The sequence below is a fragment of the Fukomys damarensis genome, unplaced genomic scaffold, assembly GCF_012274545.1.
Source record: "Fukomys damarensis isolate Sample0158 unplaced genomic scaffold, DMR_v1.0_HiC HiC_scaffold_24, whole genome shotgun sequence".
NCBI lineage: Eukaryota > Metazoa > Chordata > Mammalia > Rodentia > Bathyergidae > Fukomys > Fukomys damarensis.
The window spans coordinates 63,121,388-63,142,408 of NW_022900936.1; the positions used below are offsets into that span (position 1 = coordinate 63,121,388).

The window sequence follows — 21,021 nt, forward strand, 5'->3', positions numbered from 1 at the left end:
CCAGCCAGCCACAGAGCCGGACTCCCTGCACCACTCAAATGGCACAGGGTGGTATACAGATCTTAAAAAATTATCTTCTACCACAAGAAGTTTCACAAGTCACTATCTTGGTTGAAACAATTATCTGAAGAAAACTAAAAGGCATAGTTCAGTGGCTTCCAACATTTTTTTTTAAATGCAGATCTTATTAATAACAAAAAAAAAACCAAAAATGGCGAATTCTCATGTGGTATTAGCTGTATTCTATTTCCACTGAGTAAGAAATGGACAATTTGACACTATGTGTCTTTGAATTCTCTGCACACACCATTCTAGCCCATGATTCTCCCCAGCTGTGAGCAGAACCAGGTGCCTCTAAGCTGAAGTCTATTACCACCTTGATAATTAAAGGAGTGGGACAGAATAGTACTAGAGAAAAGTCCCGCAGAAGAGGAGGAAGGAAAGGGGAAAGCACCATCACCATCTACTACACCCTATTAGCATGTCTCCCAAGAATGAAACTCCTTTAGAGAAATATGAAAACAGTTAGTACTGTTTTGCTGAATAAAGAAAATGCCCAACTTTTACTCCCTAGTCTGAATGAAATGTAAATCAAGCTAGCCCTTAAGTAAAACCATCTTACCTATAAAAATATACTCTCCTTTCAAATTCTCTTTTGTCACTCAGGTGGTAACTTACCTGTCTTTCTTGGGTGCTTCTGAACTGTCCTTTCCCTCTGTGTTTGGGAGATGTTGTTTACCCCAATTGGCTGGCACCCATTCATGTTAAGGTTTAACAGTGAGGATGTCATGTAAAGACAGTGGCTTGAGGGCCCCTGGGGCTCAGGTACATCACAATACTTGCTTAAGAACATCCACTCCTACCTTATTGATGTGTCCATTCATTCCCTCAAGCAAAAAGAATATGTGTACTGCTGTTCCAACCCAGTGACAGATGGCTTCAGTTACTTCCTTTATTCTTTTCCATATTCCCCTGCACTTCCCCAAGAAGCTCGTTGGACTGGTGGCTGTTCTCCCAAGTAACTATCACCACCCAAGTCAGGGCCACAGCCCCACCATCATCCCAAATCAAAGGCTTCCCAACCCTGGGCCTCCTCAAGGGCTAGCCCCACTCGTGCCTGTCCCATATCCAAGCAGTGGCAACCCTGAGATCACCCGGATGTTCCTACCGATTACGGGAAAGGAGCGGGCATAAGAGGATGAAAAGAACAAACCCGGAGAGGCCCTGGGAATCAGAGACAGAGACACTTCCTGGAGCTGGCTGTGCAGGAAGACATACAGAGGAGCAGAGAGGGGAACGGACGCATGAAAAAGAGTAGGAGGATTTGATTTCATTTGTTCTATTGTTAAGCTGTTTGAAATAAAGGATCTTGAACCTCAATAAACTAGGATTAGAGGTCCCATTTGACCCAGATATCCCTATGCTAGGTATCTTCCCAAAAGAATTAAAAGAATCATACCACAGCGATATATGTGTACCCATGTTTATAGCAGCAGAGTTTGTAATAGCTAAAACTTGGAAACAGCCCAGTTACCCAACAACTGGAGACTGGATAAAGAAGACGTGGTTTTTCTATAAAATGGAGTACTACTCAGCTATAAAGAATGAGAAATTAGAGGCATTTATAGCTAAATGGATGCATATTGAGGCCATACTCAAGTGAAATAAATAGGACACATGAGTAAATACTGAATAGTTTCTCAGGTGTGAAAAACTAAAAGTGTAAATAAGGTTCAAATGGTATAACTGATAGTGTGAAATAGGAAGAAAATGGTTAAAGGGGAACTAGGAAGGAGAGGGGAAAGGAAATAAGGGAAAAGAAAAAATATGAGAAAAGGAAAAAATGGAAATAAAGTCTTTGTAAATAGGGGAGGGGGGAGGGGTGAAGGGCGGGCAGGGGTATGGGGAAAAAATAACCAAGATACATCATGTAAAGGTACAAGATCCCAATGATGAATATAACTGTACTGTATACCTAAAAGGTACCAATAAACTCAATGAAAATAAAATAAAAGGATCTTGAAATGAATACATCTGTGACTTCCAATGATAGCAAAAAAACAAGACTGAATAGCTGAAGCTTTTTCATATTTTACTAGAGAGGTACTTTATAGATGTATTATTAGTTATTAGTTATTGTGTAATTTTTAAACTGTTAAGTTATATCCTACATGTATAAAATTATTGTACAAAAATGCTTTAAAAACTAGCAGCTAATGTGCTGTCTGCTGGGCACTTTCGGGAAGGTATATCTGGGTGGGCAGCATCCACTTCTGAGGACCCACAGAGCTGTCAAGGCCAGTTCATCTGACTCCCTGTCCTCCTGCCACCTCTTCATTCCAAATTCACAGCCTCTTCTGTGGCCTCTTCCGTGGCCTCTTCCATGGCCTTCTCCCCCAGGACCCACCATTTCACAGATCCCACGCAGGATAAATGAGCAATGGAAATGTGTCTTCGTACCTTTCTTGCTTGGATGAGAACAATTCCAGTTCTCTGAGACATTCAGCAATCCCATTTTCTATGAGCTTTTCTCTCATAATGCACCACTTCAAACTTAAATAAATCCCCCCCAATCCGAGTTTTCAGGAAGCCTTCATGATATCCTTTCAGTCATCTTTTTATGCTGTCTTTCAACTACCTATTACAATATTTAACCCTAAATGATCAAAACAATTAAAAAACCTGTATTGTTACAGTCGTTTACATTCGATATCATCAGGAGCTCTGCTAAGAAAATGCAAAAAGGAAACATTCAGCTCAGTAACTGGCTGCAACAAGTTCTCAATGTGTGCTACTAGAGAAAGTCTCTAGGCCAAAATTATTGCAATCAGTTTTACAAACGCCAAAAGATTCAGCGTCATGCACCAGCCCAGAAATCCACTGTGATGTTGATATATAAAGGATTATGTTCCACAGACAATAATTTATAAGAACAGCTAGTCAAGCCGTCTGTTTTCCAGACCTGTGACACCCGGTGCAAGAGCTTCATCCTAAAGATAAAAAGAGCAGAAAGTGAAAATCAAAAGAGCAGAAAGTGAAAAATCTACTTCTGGCATCTTACCCCCAATGCTGCTAGTCCCCAGATGTAACCTCTATGAATAGTTTCTTGTGTAATTTTCAGAAAAAATTTCATGCATATAGAAGCAAATATGTGATCTTTACTTTAAAATAAATGAGGTCATATGCTTTATACAAAAAAAAAGCACACGTCTCCTGTGGTTTTTTTTTTTTTTTTTGCCTTACCCCAAAATGGAGCAAAAGTATATATAAATTTAAGTATGTACATTTTATAAATTATTGCACCCGTTAGGTTTCCTACAGCCAAAAACATTTGTTTTCTCCATTAAACATAACAACAGCAACAGTAGTCGTGTACTCATGTGTCAGAGTCCACGTAAGACAGTAGGGACCATTGGTGAAGGAGTCACCAGCCTTAGTGTCCTCAGGCTGCAGGACAGAGGAAGGACACCCCTCATCGTACAATAGGATGCACAACACCTGCTGTTACCAAGACCTTGGCTGAGCTTTAAGGGATCTCTGGACCCTCCAGGGTTGTTAGGGGAGTTTCACGTCTGCAGATGGGGTGGACACACGGCCCTAAGAAGAGTCTAAAAAACCCTGAGGATATACATAAAAGAGGATGAATGAAGGGCACTAACCTCATGGGGTAGCCTGGTGAGGGGGATAAAGAGGGCAAATTTCACTTAGGATTAAGAGGTGAAAGTCACTAAGCGAAGAAGGTGAAGGAAAGAACACTTCAGCAGAGAGATCACAGGAAAGGTGCATGGACACACAAAAGACCAGGATGCATTTGAGGACGGATGTATCATTCAAGCGATGGGATCCAAGGAAAGTGGGGAGAGAAGCGAGCCCTGAAAGGAACAGGTCTCCGGGATCTCAGCATTGAAAACAATTGCAATGGAGAGAGGAAGTATAATGGTAAGCTGAAAAATGCCAGTGGAGAAGATGTATGGTGTGATTTCACTTATATAAAGTTGAAAAACATGCAAAACTAAACACTCTTTTGTCTAGGGATTAAAACATAAGTGGAAAAAAGAAACAGAAACAATTATCATTAGCATATATAATTATCACAGAAATTCAGGAAAGTGTTACTGGGGTGGAGTAGGGCAGGAAGCGGGAGGGAATGAGATTAGGGAGGCCACAAGGGCATGAACATCCACTGGGTGTGGCGTAGCAAGAATCGCCATACTTTTCTCTTTTGTAACTATTCAATAATTTTTAAAATTTAAAGACAAAAGCACACACCTAGAGACAAAATTGGAAAAACGCTGAACATAAAAATAGTAGCTGTTTTGTTGGGATGGCAAACTCTAACAAAAGGGTTCAAAGCTCTTTAATACTGTTTTAAAATTCAGGAAAAAATTCAGAAGAAATATTCCTGAATCAGAGCCACAAAAAAAACCGGCTCATCTTCCAAAAAAAGGGCCATTTCCTGGGCCCGGGAAGTGTGCTGAGAGCACAGGACAGGAAACTCTCAAAGGGTACTGGGGTTATGTTGAAAGGATTCAGGAGGCAGCTTGAAGAAGGTTCCACTGGCCACAGATGAGACAACTTGAGTATGAAAAAGGACATTAACTACATCCTGAAAGATGCTAGGCACTACTGGCTCATTATTCTGAAAAATGAGAAATCAATGCTTGATTATTTCCCTTTACTCTGCCTATGCAATGAAAACTGCACTCTAGGGTATACAAAAATAGATGAAGAGCCGGGGCTTTAGCTCAGTGGTTCTGCTGCCTGCCTTGCAAGCACAAGGATCCGAGTTCGATCCCTGGTACAAAAAAAATAAAATAAAATTGATGAAGAGGGCAGGTCCTTCTTGGGAGAAAAATGTAATGAGCAAAGAAGAAATGACAAAATTAACAGTATGTTAAACAATACATTTTAGACAATGAGCATCAGTGGATGCTAAACATCATTAGGTGAAAAAAACAATGAGGAATCTCACCATGAACAGATCAGGCTGACAAAATCTGAACCCAGGATCTTTCCTAACATCTCTACAGATACATACCCAGATAATAACTGCTCCTGTGGTGACACAAGAGGAGAGAAACAATGCCACTGATGAAGTGTTTCTGCCCCAAAATAGTATCTAGAATCTGTTCAAGCTAATTCCTATTTTATTAAAAAATATTTTAGAAAATTCACAGGAAGAAACCAAATTATACCACCAGGGTACAATTGTCAAAAATCCATAAGATAAGACATTGTATTGAACAAATGACCTGGTGTGATTATCAAATAAATCACAAGGGAAAAGGGTGGGGCAGGGGAACGTCTAGATTTAAAATGGTCACCCAATCTACACACTGAACTGAACAACCAACTGTTAAAAGCATGTATGAGATAATCAGGGAAACCTAACATTTGATGATACTTAGGAAATACTGCTAATTTTATGTTAGGTATGATAATGGAACTGCATTTCTTTTCAGAAGACTTCTTATATTTCAAGGATGTGTACCAAAAGATTTTCATACAAAATTTATGATATCTTTGATTTATTTCTAAATAATCTAGTAGAGGAGGAAAGGAAAAAGTCTATGAGTAGACAAGGAGGGGTCCATGCACCATCTCCCTACTTTTGCTTCTGCTTGAAAGTTTCTTTCATAAAAAAATTTTAACAGCTGGGTGTGGTGGCGCACATGTGTAATCCCAGCACTCGGGAGGCTGAGGCAGGAGGATCGCTGTGAGTTCGAAACCAGCCTGGGCTACATAGTGAGTTGCAGGTGAGTCTTAACTACATAGTGAGACCCTGTCTCAAAAAAAATAACAACAACAACAAAAAAAACTTATAACAAAGGGAACTTGCTCATCTGATGGAATTCAGCACAGTCCCTTTTGACAGAAGGGGCCAGACGCAGGTTGCCAGACATGAACCTAGGACTTACCTTTCCATGTTCACTTCATTGCCTCTGTCTCTAGTGTGGAAGATCATTGTGTATTTACCCACTTCAGGTTTTGGCCGAGATATTTTCATTCTGTGAAGCTCAACCCTAGAAAAACAGCAGAAGAGATTAAAAACTGAATCCTTTCCATTCTTCTAGCACTGGGCACTTAAGAATCATTGCAAAAGCTCACACACATGCACTTTGCTTGGGTATCAAAAAATAAAAAGATTTTCTTATACTGGTGAGACCTCAGACAAGAAGTCCATAAAAGAATCACATTTCATATTTACAACTGAGGCACCATGGGGATATTCAATTTACAGTCACTTTTTTTTAAACCTGATAATATATTTAGTGTTTTAATTATGTGCTGAGGAATAGGAAAATCAAGTCTCCTACAATCTCTAATTTACTTAACACTGTCTTCTTTAGCAAAGAAAGGACTACTTATGTAAGGTCATGAGCTTTAAAGCCTCAGATCTAGGTTTAAATTTATCTAGGCTCTTGTTTACAGTCTCAGTGAGACAGTTCACTGTTAGCCCGGCATGCTGGCACATGCCTGTAATCCCTGCACTCAGGAGGATGAGGCAGGAGGATCGCTATGAGTTAGAGACCAGCCTGGGCAACATAGTGAGTTCCACGTCAGTCTCAACTACTTAGTGAGACCCTGTCTCAAAAAAAAAAAAAAAAAAGACAGTTCACTGTTACAAGTCTCCACATCTATAAAATGTCAACAGTGACACAGAGTTGCTTTGAAAGAATCAAGCGACATAAGTCACACAGAACATGCTTTGCAAACTGAGGTATATTAAGTGAGAGCAAGGAAGGGTGGAAGTAAATATTGAGTTGATGAATCTCAACTAACTTTTATGTACCAATCATTCTGGTTTGTCCATAGCACTAGTTGAAAATCATTCTGAAGGCTATGATGTTCTCATAAAGTAAAACTAAAGCTTGAGGATCCCCTCTATCTTAAAGCTGAGGGGTAGCAGGAAAAGAGAGTGAAAATAGGTAATCAAAGCACAAATCTATCAACCATCCCAGCTAGGCAAGGAGATGGATTTGGGGAAGAAGATGGGTACTGGTTAACTCTAGCTCTTGCTGCTATGCCTGAAACCAACCCAACAGGCACCCTGCATCCAGTTCCTAAGCCATGACCACCTAGGCTGCTGATTGGTAACCACATGAAGCTGATGGTCAGGGAAATATATGCCCTCCTGCCAGAAACATTCCAGAGCCTCTCACCTTAGGCCTGGGAACAAGACCAGCATGGAACCTTTGACTTTATCATGCCAAAGCAATTGGAAACTTTTGATAATCACACATGTATTAATTCAAAACCCCTACATAGGAACTCACTTTGCAAGAGGTACCAATAGGAGAAGGGGTCTGATAACAGCCACGAAGACCCGGTGATCACATGTCTAACATATCAGCAATAGGCTCTTAAATAATTACTGATTTCTGGGAGCTGGGATACCTACAACTATCTGGCCCCCAAATCCAAGTTCAGGGGAGGAAGTTGAGAGAGGAGGCTAGACATCCTGGGCATATTCCTTTGAGTCCTCCAGAGCAGAAAGTGGCCCTTGTGAACCTGGGGTAAAGCCAACATCCCTGGCCAGCAGCGGCTTCCACAGCATGCAGGAAAGGATATCCTCAGAGGCTGTAGGCATTACCCACTCTGAATACCATGCTGGGCATAGTGCCAGGGTCTCTGGGGACTGAGAAAAAGCACAAAGCTTCAACACAAGACTTCTCTGTCACAGTTTCAGACACCCTGCAGTCTAGAGCTTCTCACTCATTGGCGAGACCTTGTCTTGGTAAATCCTCCCCACTGATGAGCCTCAGAAGCCTCCACCAACACTTCTGCACCCCAAACACAGGAACAGAACACCACCTTCCATCACCCCTGGTGAACAATAATTCAGGTCTCCTGCCCTCCCTCCATACCCTGCCACGCTTTAAACCAAATCTTCAGCCCTGTGACCGGGCAGATTGGTGTCTATAGGAACTATACAGTAACACGGGTTTCCAGAGCCACCACTGATAGCAGAGCCCCATGAAGGGGACCTTTCTCTTTTGTTCACCTGAGTCTGAGGTCATCGTCTTCGCCTCCCCATCCCCAGTAGTTGTTAGAGAATCCATTCACCTTGAAAAATTGCTCTCTGCTTAAGGCAGTAACACCCCCAAAATATCCGCTGTAACGTAACCTGGAGCAAAAAAGAAGAGATAAAAGGTAAGGATGTTAGTGCAAAGCCCTTTTATTCTGCATGCACTCTTCAGGGTCTCTGCTTTCTGGGCAGGCATTCTAGAACACTCCTGCCTGACATTTACCTCACAGCACCCCTGGCTTTTTGTCTTGCCTTTGTTGCTCTGTCTAGGCAAGGGCTCACCACTGCTCCCTAAGCAAGTTGCCACCCGTGTGGTACTAATAATGTTTGTGTGCAGAGGTCTGGAGAGATGCCTGTAGATGTACACCACAGCATCAGATCTGGATGACTGATTTTGCTTTCTGTACCAATCCAGTGAATGGTAACAAATGCTGGGAACACTGGATTAAGAAGACCCCAGAGGTCATATCCAGATTCAGCAGGAATAAATGTCATGATGAACACATTATTTCCTGACTTTTACTATTTTGGGAGAGGAGGGATGGAGAGCAACAGATAGCTCCTACACACACACACACACGCACACACACACACACACACACACACACACACAGCTCTATCTTAGAGTCTGTTTTCCTGAAAACCTAACGTATCACCCACCACCTCTGAAGTTTCTGGCTTGAGCAATTAATTACACAACAGTGCCTTTTATGAAAATAGGGTATACAGAATAATAATAATAGGTGTTCTGTTTGGTTTTGCGAGGAACACAGGAAACTATGTCTTGGATAAGTTCAATTTGAGATGCCCCCTGGGGCTTTGCCAGTAGGAAAAGAATGCAGAGAAGCTCGTAAGAATGTCTAGAGATAGTGCTTTGGAAATAAGCTGGCAACAGATTGTACTTGACACAAAGGAATAGAAGAAATCATCCAAAAACAATCTGGTAGATGAGAAGAAAAGAGCTCAAAAGGTAGAACCAGTGGGGTAAATTCTACAGGATCAATGGAAATAATGAGGAAAGAGAAAATGACCTGAAAAAAGATGAGGTGGTAACAGTCTTACATGACTCTCATCTGATAGCAGTGGACAAATGAACAGAACTGAGAAATAACGATCATCCTTAAATGTAACTTGGTAATGACGCAAATGAAGGCAATTTCATGACTCTAATGTTATGGAATAAAAGATGTGAATATTTAGGCGCTCTCATTTTAATGAAGTTTAGTTCAAAGTTTTCCAGGACTAATTACATACAGCTGTTTCTCCAGATAAGAAGAAACTTGAAAAGGAAAGATCAACAAACACATAGACACTTGCCATCTAACAAGTGACATCCAAAAAGCTAGCTTGTCGGTCAGCTGATTATTTCTATGTTTTAAGTAGAGATTGGAGACACTCTGGGCCTATAATTAAAAACAGGCTTAGTTATATATCACTAACCTAAGATTTTGGGAAATGGCTTTTTTGTAACTTAAACAAAGGGAATAAAGTGCTTAGGAGGTGGCTATCACTGACCAGGACATCTACTAGCAGTGACTTATAGCCATTGTTATCAACTTTGCTTGACTATGAAGGGTTCCTAACTACCCAAGACAGCAGCTTCCTCAGGATCCCATGAGCAGAACCAGTACCCAGATACAAGCTGTCAAGCACTAAGGAGTAGGCTCCATAGAGAACCAGCTCCGGCACATGGGGAGGATCTATTGCTACCACCATCTGCCATGCATAAGACCACTGACTGAGCACTGTGACAAGTGGTCCCTGCTCTCCGGGAGTTTGAGATCCAACAAGACAGGTAAGCATCCCCAGGGTTGAAGAAGGAGTAGCCACCATGTCAGAAGTTTAGGCTGGGAAGGATTCAGAGAGGCTAAAAAAAAAAAAAAAAAGGCAGGGATTCTGTTGTGCCCAAGACACTGGTAATAAAAGGCACAGGAGAGAGAAGTTCAGGCTGTGTGAAGATCCCTGGAGACCAGCTTTTCTGGAGTGGGGAAGAGCAGGAGACAAGGCTGGGGACTTAACAGTTAAGGAACTCGTGCTTTCCCAGTTGCCTGGGACGTGGCAGCTGTCTCCATGTTTATTGACCATCTTTGCTCTTGGGTTTTGCTCCTACCTGGAAAGGCATAAATATTTAATTGGCCCTGGATAAGGCTTATGTATTTTTAAAGGCCTATCAATCCCAGGGTGAAGTATAGTCATAAAATAACAGTAGAATCCTTGTCAAAAGCAGGTGGTGCCAAAGGACCTTAAGAAAAATCTATACAGGCCTCTCCAGAGCTTTACCGCCTACAATCGATAATAATCAAGATTGATTTCTGGTTCGGTCAGGCCCTGGACACACGTGGCATGTTACTTTAACTTCTTTTCTCTGCACATATGGTAACTGAAAACATTTCCTGCACTCATACCTGTTGGCTGCTGTGAAGGTAAGGCCTGGGACCTTGGCGGTGGTGCGGGGTCACTCCCTGGCAGGGGACATTTAGCTGCCTGCACCCAAACTTGACAGCCATGGGCAAGACTTTGCCTGCTGTGGCAAAGATTAAGTAGAAAGGGAAGAGGGCACCTCTGACATTACTTTCCATCCCTCTCCCCAGCCGCACAAGCCGGGGCAGTTTACATGATACATACTAGAAACCCGACTCATATAAGTGGCAAAGAAGAACCAGGGAAAGTTTTAAATCAGAATAGAAGATGAAGGTAGAAAATGTATTAGCACTCTGACCTGCTAATAACATTTCTTTTCAGTTTTTAGAGAGGACCATGGTTTGGCTCAGAGCTTCTCGCATATAGATCAGAAAATGACACACATTCAATTACCTGACTCACTTTAAGAAAACCTGTAAGTTACCCAAGAGAAACAAAGACCTTCTGATGTCTCATGGTAAAAGAAAACAACCTCGTCAGTTGCTTCTCCCAGACATTTGCTCTGGGATACTAATGAACCAGCACAGGGCTGTGTCTCTGACATGTCTGGAACTCTTCTGGGAAGTTCCCACTGACTTCACCAGATTAAGGGGTCACCTTCCCTAGGAACAGCTTTCAACACTCCCCTGGCTGCTCTTAGAAACTGTGCTCTCACCCACTGCAGCTCTTTCTGGGTACTGTGTTTATTTCTACTCCGCTGTTTATACAGGGAATGGTTTTCAAATCAGTACCCACGGCAAAAGTCACAGGCAGTGGCACTCCAGAATTCTCTTAAATAATTCAAAGTAAGCGATCTACCCACTGTAAGAAGCCAAGACCAAATGAGGAACGAAGAGAACTGTCAGTTTTCATTTCACACTCACTGAGAATACATACTGGTGGAGTTGCCCTTATATTAGTGCAGGCTTATGGATCGCCCTCAAATTCTCCCATACACCATCTCTGTCTCTGCATCTGTCCTTCTCCCTCCCACCTTACTGGTGTTTACAGTTAAGTTTGCAGAGGTACAATGTGACTGTAACTCCACTGTAGCTCCCTGTCTCCTCATGCCAGCACTCACCAGGGCAAGCACTCTGCCTGCCCACACTGGTCATGTGGTGCCAAGCCTGGTAAGCATCACCATTACCAGTGTGTGGCAGGACTTGGGAGAAGCTGGCAGGCACCTGTGCACACACATGCAAATACAGTTTCATTTGTAGGGACATTTTCTTGGCCACTATCTCCTCTCCATTGTGCTAAAATAGGAGCTGCTATAAGATAAGGTTGAAAAGAAGTCAATCCTCTCCTCCGCACAGAGGTAGGGAAACATATAGAGATCGTGGTACCTAGCACTTCCTGTGGTGGCTCTGAGAAAAAGAACTTGTCCTGGGTGTCCTCACTCCTAAACAGACATTTCAGCAGACAGCTACACCCCTCTTCTTCTCCTGGGAACTCTGGAAAGAAGCTGCAGTCTGGAAAGAAAGAGGCGCTATATCTGAAAGTTAGCGTAAGAGACATCATCTTACTGCCTGCTAGAGAAGAAGTCGTGCAGGAAACTACAGTACTGATTAAGCTCAAAGCAGGCTGTAAGCAGTGTAAGCTGTGAATTAACTGCACAATTGGCTTGATTTGAGAAGTGAGTCCAACCAAAGCCTTCGTACTGAGGTCAGAGTAACTCGTGCCCAAATTGCATTCCCACAACTAAAACTTTTGTAACTAGAAAGACAAATGTTCTAATTATAACCATATATTTTGTCTATTCTGTTCCTAATTTGAGAATGCTTTGTCCTTTTCCTTTATGAGCCTCGCTTACATTAATGTCCAAAGAAACTGCCCAAATGCATCCTCACATGTAGTTTCACGCTTGCATATAGTTCACTTTACCCCACCCAATTACCTACAAGAATCAGTAGCTTGGACCGGCCAGTGCCTTTTTCGGTTACACCAGCATTGGTTGTCCTGGCACCCTGTTTTCTGTCTCTCTTAGTTCTTCCCATCTTTGTTTTGTTTTGGTTTTTTCCTAGGCTAGTATCATACACTGAGCAGGAGAGTGCAGCCTACCATAGAAGTCTCCAGTAACATTTCAGGGGTCCCCAGTAAGTCAGGGGCACACAAATATGTCAGGCAGGTTGTACTCATGTGGGAAAGCTTGCTAAAGTCCCTCCACGGGAGCACCACAGGGTGAGCTGGCCGTCATTTGCAATGTGGATTATATCCTCTCTTGTATTCTTTTCTGTCTGTGATCCTCTGTCAAGGTTGTTATAGAATTTTTCTTTCTTGTTACTTTTTTCATTTCTATTTTTCATTTTAAGAAAATAATGGTGCACTTTTTCCTACTTCTCGCTTTCCTATGATAATGTGGACACCATGCTCCTTGGTCACCACTGGGCAAGTGTCCGAGCCACCATACCTGTACCCAGTACTGTTCCTGCCAACCACCAGGTGCTTGGGCTGATCCTCACACAGGTAAAGGTTGAAGTCATTCTCGGGCACCAGGTCCACGTCGTGGAATACAAAGCAGTCCCAGTTCTCCTCCTTGAGAGCTTCGAGATAGCCCACATTCAGGAGTTTGGCTCTATTAAACTTTTTAGCTCCAGCCTGTAAATAATGGAAATTAAACCAGGAAGAGTTACTGTGATAAGCATTCCCACTGTTCAGCCCCAACTAAGCAGTTGCTATTACTCTTAATGCGCTTAAGATCTGACAGAAGAAACAGGACGATGATAAGAGACCTTTCTTTCTTTATCTTTCTTACATACTTGCATTCTGTATCTTTGAAACATTCTTTTGAGGGCTGGGGATTTAGCTCAATGGTACTACCACCTGCCTCGCAAGAGCAAGGTCCCAAGTTCCATCCCCAGTACCAAAAAAAACAAACAAACAAACAAACAACAACAAAAAAACATTCTTTTGAGAGTTATTGTTTAATGGTATAGAATTTCAGAAGAGCAAGAAAAAAAATTCTGAAGATTGGCTGCACCATAGCGAATATTCTTAACACTTAGATATAGCTAAAGATAGTACAAATTCTTAAAAATAAGAACTTGCTGAGATGATAAACTTTATGTTATATGTGTTTTACCACAATTAAAAATTCTTAGCAGGGTGAGGTGGTACATGCTTGTAATCCCAGCACTTTGGGAGACTGAGGTAGGAGCATTACAAAGTCAAGCCCAGCCTCATTAATTTAATGATCTTCTGAGAGTCCATCTCAAAAAACAGAAAAGAAAAGGGCTGGGAACGTAGCTCAGCATGATGTTCTGCGTTCAATCCCCAATACCAAAAAAAAAAAAAAAAATTAACTCAAACAATCAACAATAATGTATTATACACTTAAATTGCATTAAACTAGATCTCATGTTAAGTGTTCTTACCACAATAAAGTTATTTAAAAACTCAAAGTTTTGAAAGGTACCTTTACTTATTCTGCCTAAAACTCCCAAACCTCTCATTCATACCAGTTGCATCAATTAGTATGACGGTTTCACTGTTAGCTCTCATCTGATCCCCACCTCACCCTCTACAACAAACTGACACTGAGTTTCAAAGAGAACTAATTTATAGTTTGTCAGAAAGGACCAAGGAATCATGCCTTTAAAAGAAGAAGATTATTGCTAATAGCTACTTCAAAGTTTCTTGGAAATCACCGTACAAAAATTCTGTTAAAACACTAATGGTGGAAGCTAATCCTCACAGTGGCCTTGTGAATGGAGCTTTGTCCCTAGGTAGGAAAAGGACAAAATTTGACTTGTAATATGACCAAAGCTACAGTGTGCAAAAGATTTTACAGTATTCATTTTTTTTTCATGGCTAGCTGGATCAACTTCCCTAAGAATAAATTCCAATGTAATAAATAGTTCCTCATAAGAACATACAAGCAGGTCTCAGAAATAACCAGTGTTTTCCTGAAAAGAAATACACAAAGCAGTGTATGTATGCTTCCATTCATAAAAGTGGTTCTATAGCTTGGAGGTTTCCAACTTACGTAAGAACCCAGAACCAAATAAATCATGCCTGTGACCAACAATGTTAGAAATAATTATAAAACAAAATAATTATAAAGTTTTGTCTCAGGAAATGAGCAAAGGTATATTAAATAAGCACACCGATTTTCAAGAGCCCCAGTTTGTCACCAAGTATACATGTAGAAGTAATCTTCTGAGTCATCGAAAGCTTTCCTAAACAGATATTAATTACCATCTACAACCAGTGGTAAGTAGTTACTGATTCTGTTTGCACTCTTCGAATTTGTAACAATTGGAGGGTACATTATTTGGATGGTCCAGAGTGAATCTGCAAAGCTTAGACACGGATGTTTTAAGTGGATGTCTTATTTTCCTTTTAATAAACTTTAATAACAAATAGAGTCATCTGTAATCACCCACTCCACAGACCCTAGAACTGAACTGTCCAAAAGCAGCCTACAGTCACCTGGAGCTTCTGGAAGCCAAATAACGTAAATGAAGAAGGTGAAAATTTGACATAGGGCTGGGGCTTTCGCTCAGTGGTGCCGCCGCCTGCTTCACAAGTGCAAAGTCCCAAGTTCAATCCCAGTATCAAAAAAATAATATAATAATTCAACGTACCCTGTCGGATGTAATCCATAGCAGCAAAGTTAAAGGCAGAAATGTGAAGAGTCACAGAACCCAATGGCTGCTAACACTAAGCACCCTGCCAAGTCTTGTCTAGATCTCCACTAAACAGCTACAATCGGTAATGAGAATCAAGTCCAACAGCTCATTCAGTAGCAAACAGCAAGTGCAGAAGGAATCATCAAGAGGGGCCAGTAGATCTCAGGGGCTATCTTAGGGCAGCGTTGGCTAACACGGAAGGACTTCAAACCCAGGCTTCTTCACGAGGCACATTGTAGGGTTGTAACATTTCCCTGAACTCGGTCCCATGACTCTATCCTCTGCAACAAGAATTTCCTCTGTTCCTTCCAAGGACAGGTAAGGTTAACAGAACTTCCTCTTGCTTGACAGGTTATGGTACTTTTTACACAAGATAGACAGGGGATCACGTGACCCGGCCCCTCAGAGGGAGGAGCCAGTTACAGGGCGCACAGGGCTGTTCTGAACTCACCTGGTGGATGATGTAAATGCCATAGTCCAGCTGTTGCCTCTGCAGGAAGGGGTGCAGGTATTCTAGCAGGTACATCAGGTGTTTCTCTCTGTTCCGGTGAGGGATGAGGATGGCGACCCGCTGCAAAGCCTTACATTCCTCAGGGTGATACCGGCCTCTGTCGACCTTGGGATTTTCTGCCTCTACTTCCTCCAGCTTGAGGTCGGGTTTGAAAATGAGCTTACTCCGGCCCCCTGAAATAAACAGGTCATAAAAGAGGAACTATTGCAGTTCCTCTATAAGAGGAAATATTACATTTAGCACTGAGAGGCCTACATGAACTAATACAGGTGGTGTTGAGCACTCGAGGAGGGTCAGCTCTTACTTCTATTAAAGTCTCATTTGGTCACATATTGTCCTTTGGCCACAGAATTCATGTGACAAAGATTATTGTGACAAAAGCATTAAACTGGTATGTAAAAGCACTTCCTTGTGGTTGGGTAATCAACTCTGGCTCTAAGACCAGGAAATATAGATGTCCCGGTGGCCCTGGTGTCCAACAGAGATCAACCCTAGACCAAGACACTGCTCAAATTTGCTCTACCCTCATTTTCTTCTCAACATTCCAGAAGAGCTGGGGATTTAGCTCGGTGGTTCCACCGCCTGCTTTGCTAGCACAAAGACCCAAGTTCGATTCCCGGTACCAAAAAAAAAAAAAATCCAGAAGCAGGTATGATCTCTGAAAAGTCAAGAGCATTCATGGAATCAAGCACCTAAACAAGGACTTGAAGACAAAAAGCCCGAGACGGAAGTAGAAGTAGAAGCCAGCCCCATCTCTAATACCATATGGGCAGGTGTATGCAGCAAGGCAGTAAGTCTCCCATTGCGTCAGCGTGACAGACACTCCCGGGGAGAGCATTTGCTTAGTGAGTCTGGAAGCAGCCTGATCAGATGAAGCTCAAGGCCATCATGCAACCCAATCCTGTGCAAGGCTTCAATACTGGGCTGAAGCAATTGGCCCTCATCTTTTCCTCTTTTGGTGCAAATGAATAGGATGCTGACTGATAAGCGAGGAGGCAGAGAGTTCTATTAGGGAACTGAGCGTTGCCTCCCACACATGCTTTTTATTTTTTATTTATTTATCTCCACATATACTGGTCAGACTGTAAAAACCTCAAGCTGCTTGGAAGTTGTGCTATTCCCCTTCCAGGCAAAGCAGTCACAGGCCTTCCTACACATAAGTAACCATTCCTTGCTCACTGTGACAATTCCTACCTCGGCCATCGTTAAACCAGGCTCCAGCACCCAATGGCACCAAGAGTCAGTAACCAAGTGCAGCCATCCATGAGAATAGCCAGCCCACCAGAGCCTTCCTGAAAGTCTGTGTGTAAGACCCAAAGCCAGTAGCCAAACCTTGAGGACAAACAATATGAAATGGAATTACACGAAAGCAATGCTGCAGGAGCTGCTGCCTAGCTATGGAGAGACCAAGGGATGAGGAGTGGCCTATAAGATGGTTCGCTGTGTAGCCAGTTAATAAAACCCATCATTAACTTCACCACATTGCCAGTGTCTGACTTTAAGCCACCACCATTTATGTCATACTCTTGATTCAGAGTGGACTCATAATTATCACCAACCATCCATTCATTTTCTTTGGGGGGAGGGATAGCTGGGGATTGAACCCAGGGCATTCACACTAAACTACATCCCCAGTCCCTCACCACACATTTCTTGGAGAGGAGCCCTTGCTGAGTCACTAATTTGCCCATCCTGGACACAAATTTGTGATCCTCCTGTCTCAGCCTCCCAGGATGCTGGGATTCCAGGCATGTGCCACCATATCGAGCTCCATCTAGTCTTTATGGAAGAATTTACTGCTTAAAGATATTGTGAACATTTTGAGCAAGGGGGATCATGTAATCAGTTTACACAAAATGGCACATTTTCATATCTTGACTTGTGTAATTTGTGAGTGGGATATACACTCAAGAATAATGCTTTGGCTTTTTCATGACTGACTAGAGGGAAGTAGCATGCCAAGGTGAATCCACTATGAGATTGTGATTCATTTGGGAAAGAAGACGCATGAACTGAAGGCCTGTGCCCCCCTCAGTTCATACGTTGAACCTCCAACCCCCAATGTGATGGTATTTTCCAGGCAATTGGGTTAAGATAAGGTCATGAGGGTAGAGCCCCCTGGTTGGAATTCATACCCTGATAACAAGACCAAGACACATGAAATCTCTGTCTCATTCTGTGTCTGTGCACGCACATGCTCATACATTTGCACGCCAAGCAAAGGCCATGTGAGGCCATTAGCAGTAAGAGGTCCTCCCGAGAGCCACCCCATGCTACACCCTGATCCTGGCCTTGCAGAAGCCTCCAGAGCCCTAAGCAGCAAAGTCATGGTGTTTTGTCATGGCAGCCCAAGTGCACAGGACAGAGGGTCCGCAGTGACTTGTGTAGTTAAGAGCAGCAGCCCACGAGAGCCCAGGGCCACCCTGTGGGCAGCTGTCTCAGTGTGTGGAGCCACAGGTGCTGGCCAGGGAGTGGGTACAGGGCAGAGCTGGGAAGCTTCATGCCTTGCACATCCGGCTCATCCCGTGTGCCTGGGGCGGAAAGGCAAACACGAGCCACCTGCTGTTACCTGGACTCACTAGGGGTGTTGGCACGGGGAGCCTGAAAGGAGCTCTGGAGGGCAGTCCCAGAAACCCCTGGAAGAGATCTTAGCTACATTTCTGAAGACAAAGCATGAATCCACCAGCCAGACACGGATTGAGGAAAGGCATTCTGGAAAGAGGAGTCAGTATAAATTGGGCTCAAAGAGGGTATGGAAAAGTACCATCACTCTGACATTCTGGAGAAGGAAGATACACAAGAAATATCACAGAGTAGGGTCTTTTCCTCCCAACAGTATTGTGTCCACTAAAACTAATTCTCTGTGAATTAAAGCTGAGAGGAAAGACGTCAGAGGGTAATCAAAACATATGGGACAGCCGGGCATGATGGTGCACGTGTGGAATCCCAGCACTCAGGACGCTGAGGCAGGAGAATCACTGTGAGTTCGAAACCAGCCTGGGCTACATAGTGAGTTCCAGATCAGTCTCAACTACATAGTGAGACCCTGTCTCAAACCCCCCCACAAAAAAAAAGAAAAGAAACAAACACCAAAGAAAACTTAAGATACTGCCTCTGATGCCATATTTTTGGGCAAAAAGATGCTAGCAGCCTGAGTGTGCTTGCATTTCTCCACTTGCCAAGCCATGAGAAAGCAAGCCCACTGGTCCTAGGAGGATAGAGACACATGAAACAGAGCCACAGGCCTAAATCAATGGGCCCTATTGTATGCTGCTGGTATTCTAGCGACTGGATAATAAAAGTAGGTATATTTACATAATGGTAGAGCATACTTCAACAAGACTGAACAAAGTAAAACCACATTGAAGAGATATAACAAGAATCGTGTTTAACAGCAGAAGCCAAACACAGAGGTACAGAATGTTTGCTTCCAGTTTGTAAGGTTAAGAGCAGGAAGAACGTAGATGGACGTGGTGGCACATGCCTATAATCCCAGGCTGAGGCAGGGGGAGCTCCAGCTCGAGCCCAGCCTGGGCAACTTTGTGACTTAGCAAGACCCTGTCTCAAATTTTAAAGTGAAAAAGGGCTGAGGATATAGCTGAGTGCAGAGGAGTTGGGTCCAATCCCCAGTATCACCTAAAACAGGAATGAATCTGTTGATCGGCGGTACAGTCACGAAGCCAGGGTAATGACTGAAAGAAGCACGGGGATTTGGGGGATTCTAGAAAGATTCTCTTTGTTGATTTACATGCTGGTTACCCAGGTATGTACGCTTCAGATTGGTACCTGTGTTAAATAAAAGGTTTACATAGTATTTTTAGTAGATTAAAAAAAAAGAAAAAAATACTTACTGAGGTTTGGAGACACTGAAGGACAATTGTCAAGCTCTGCTTTTTTCCTGGATGCTTCACTGGTGAGCATTTCCTCTTTCCCCAAAGCTACAGCCTTCTTGGAACCAGCTACGAAGTCCTTTGCTTTGGGAATCTCTTGAATAGCACCCATGAAGTAGTTACTGGTGGCCCACCCAACCAGAGTGAGGCACAAGGTAAAAAGTAGCAGCAGGCGGAACTTGTAGGAAAAGTGGAAAGACAGGTTGAAGCCCATATCTTTCATACTGTGAGTTTGCAGGCAAAGAGGCTTCAGGTTAAACTTTACCAGCAGGACTGCAAACCAGACAACACCTGACAGTGCAGCGCTTGCTCCCGTCCAGTTGTTCCACTCCAACACTTTCTAGAAGGCAATTACAAAAGACTTGTTTAGAACAGAAATCCTGTCTGAAATTGATTCGCTTTGGCACACACTGAAAACCACTAAGAGGAAAGAAAGCTTTTCCACGTAGGGTGCAGACATCAGAAACCAGAGATTTCACCTGTTCCCACCCACCTCCATGGCACAGCAGCTAGCTCTCTCTGGATGATGAACACCGCCTCCAGACGCCTCACAGAACAAAGCAGAAAAAGGGAGAAGGGCAAACAGGAAATGGCCTTCATGTCTGAGCTGGCCACAGCCTGAATTGCAGCCCCATCAGCTCTCTGCCTCCGTTGGTCCTTCCTGAGCAGCTCAAGAGAAAGTTAACAAAATGTGACCCTTGTTACAAAAGCATATTTGGATCCAAAGCGAAATTTAAGGAAAAGGCCAAAGCTCTTCTCCTCATAAGTGTAAGAAAAACAAGGTCCTTGACAAAGGCTCTGTTCCTAACAAGGGCCTGCCACAGATACCATCCTGAGGGTGGGTAGGGGCAGAGTGAGGGCAAGCAACATGAGACAGTCCCAACAGAGCCAGTCACTAATCTATGAGAAAAATGAACGACAGAGCTGTGTTTAAGATCAGGTGTTTGTATTAGAGAGAAACTACAGCTCCACCATTTACCAGCCAAATAACTTTGGAGCACTCACTTCAGTGAGCTGTAGCTTCCTCATCTGTCAAATAGGGACGCAAATGACACCTCCTGAAGGGCCTACCTCCTGACACACAGCACCTGCCCGCTAACCAGTGCATGTCACCATTACTGTTTACTTTACCTTAAAGCACCATGTCCACTGTGGATGGCCACACTAATGGCTTCCTGAACCTCTACTTTTTGGTGCTATTTGCCAGTGTCCGTTGAAAGACTGCCATTCTGATTTCATGCTTCAATGGTGCAAGGTGGGATAACGTGAACTCACCTCTAAGAAGCGCCAGTGCCATTCTTATTGTCATCGCTAATTGACAAAATTTCAGCTTTTAAGGACACCTGGGTGAGGGCCCAGGCCAGACCACAGTCAATGCACTGGGTGGTGAAGACCACTTGATGAGGCCTCCGTGCCATAGCCAGCAACATCCTGACAACCTCTCTATACAGGCAAAGCCACGCAGCTCCTCAGATTCTAAACATGTACCAGAAAAATGCAGAAAATGCTAATACCAGGGCTCAAATAGTCTCCCTAGTCAAATATATCATCAATTAAATG

The 21,021-nt window shown here is 43.1% G+C and overlaps 1 protein-coding gene across 3 annotated transcripts in view; it reads right to left on the bottom strand.

Annotated features, from left to right (window-relative positions):
- Nucleotides 1-2,397: 2,397 nt before the first annotated feature.
- Nucleotides 2,398-21,021, bottom strand: part of B4galt4 (beta-1,4-galactosyltransferase 4) — a 28,417-nt gene continuing 9,793 nt past the window's right edge. For all 3 annotated transcript variants that reach the window (XM_010630043.2, XM_010630045.2, XM_019208324.2), the window contains exons 2-7: nt 19,423-19,801; nt 15,512-15,744; nt 12,840-13,027; nt 8,006-8,128; nt 5,919-6,023; nt 2,398-2,990 (exon numbers count right to left, since the gene is read on the bottom strand). In XM_010630043.2, the coding sequence (XP_010628345.1) occupies nt 2,858-2,990; nt 5,919-6,023; nt 8,006-8,128; nt 12,840-13,027; nt 15,512-15,744; nt 19,423-19,684 (1,044 nt within the window). In that variant the 5' untranslated portion in view covers nt 19,685-19,801 and the 3' untranslated portion in view covers nt 2,398-2,857. The remainder of the gene's footprint in view (nt 2,991-5,918; nt 6,024-8,005; nt 8,129-12,839; nt 13,028-15,511; nt 15,745-19,422; nt 19,802-21,021) is intronic.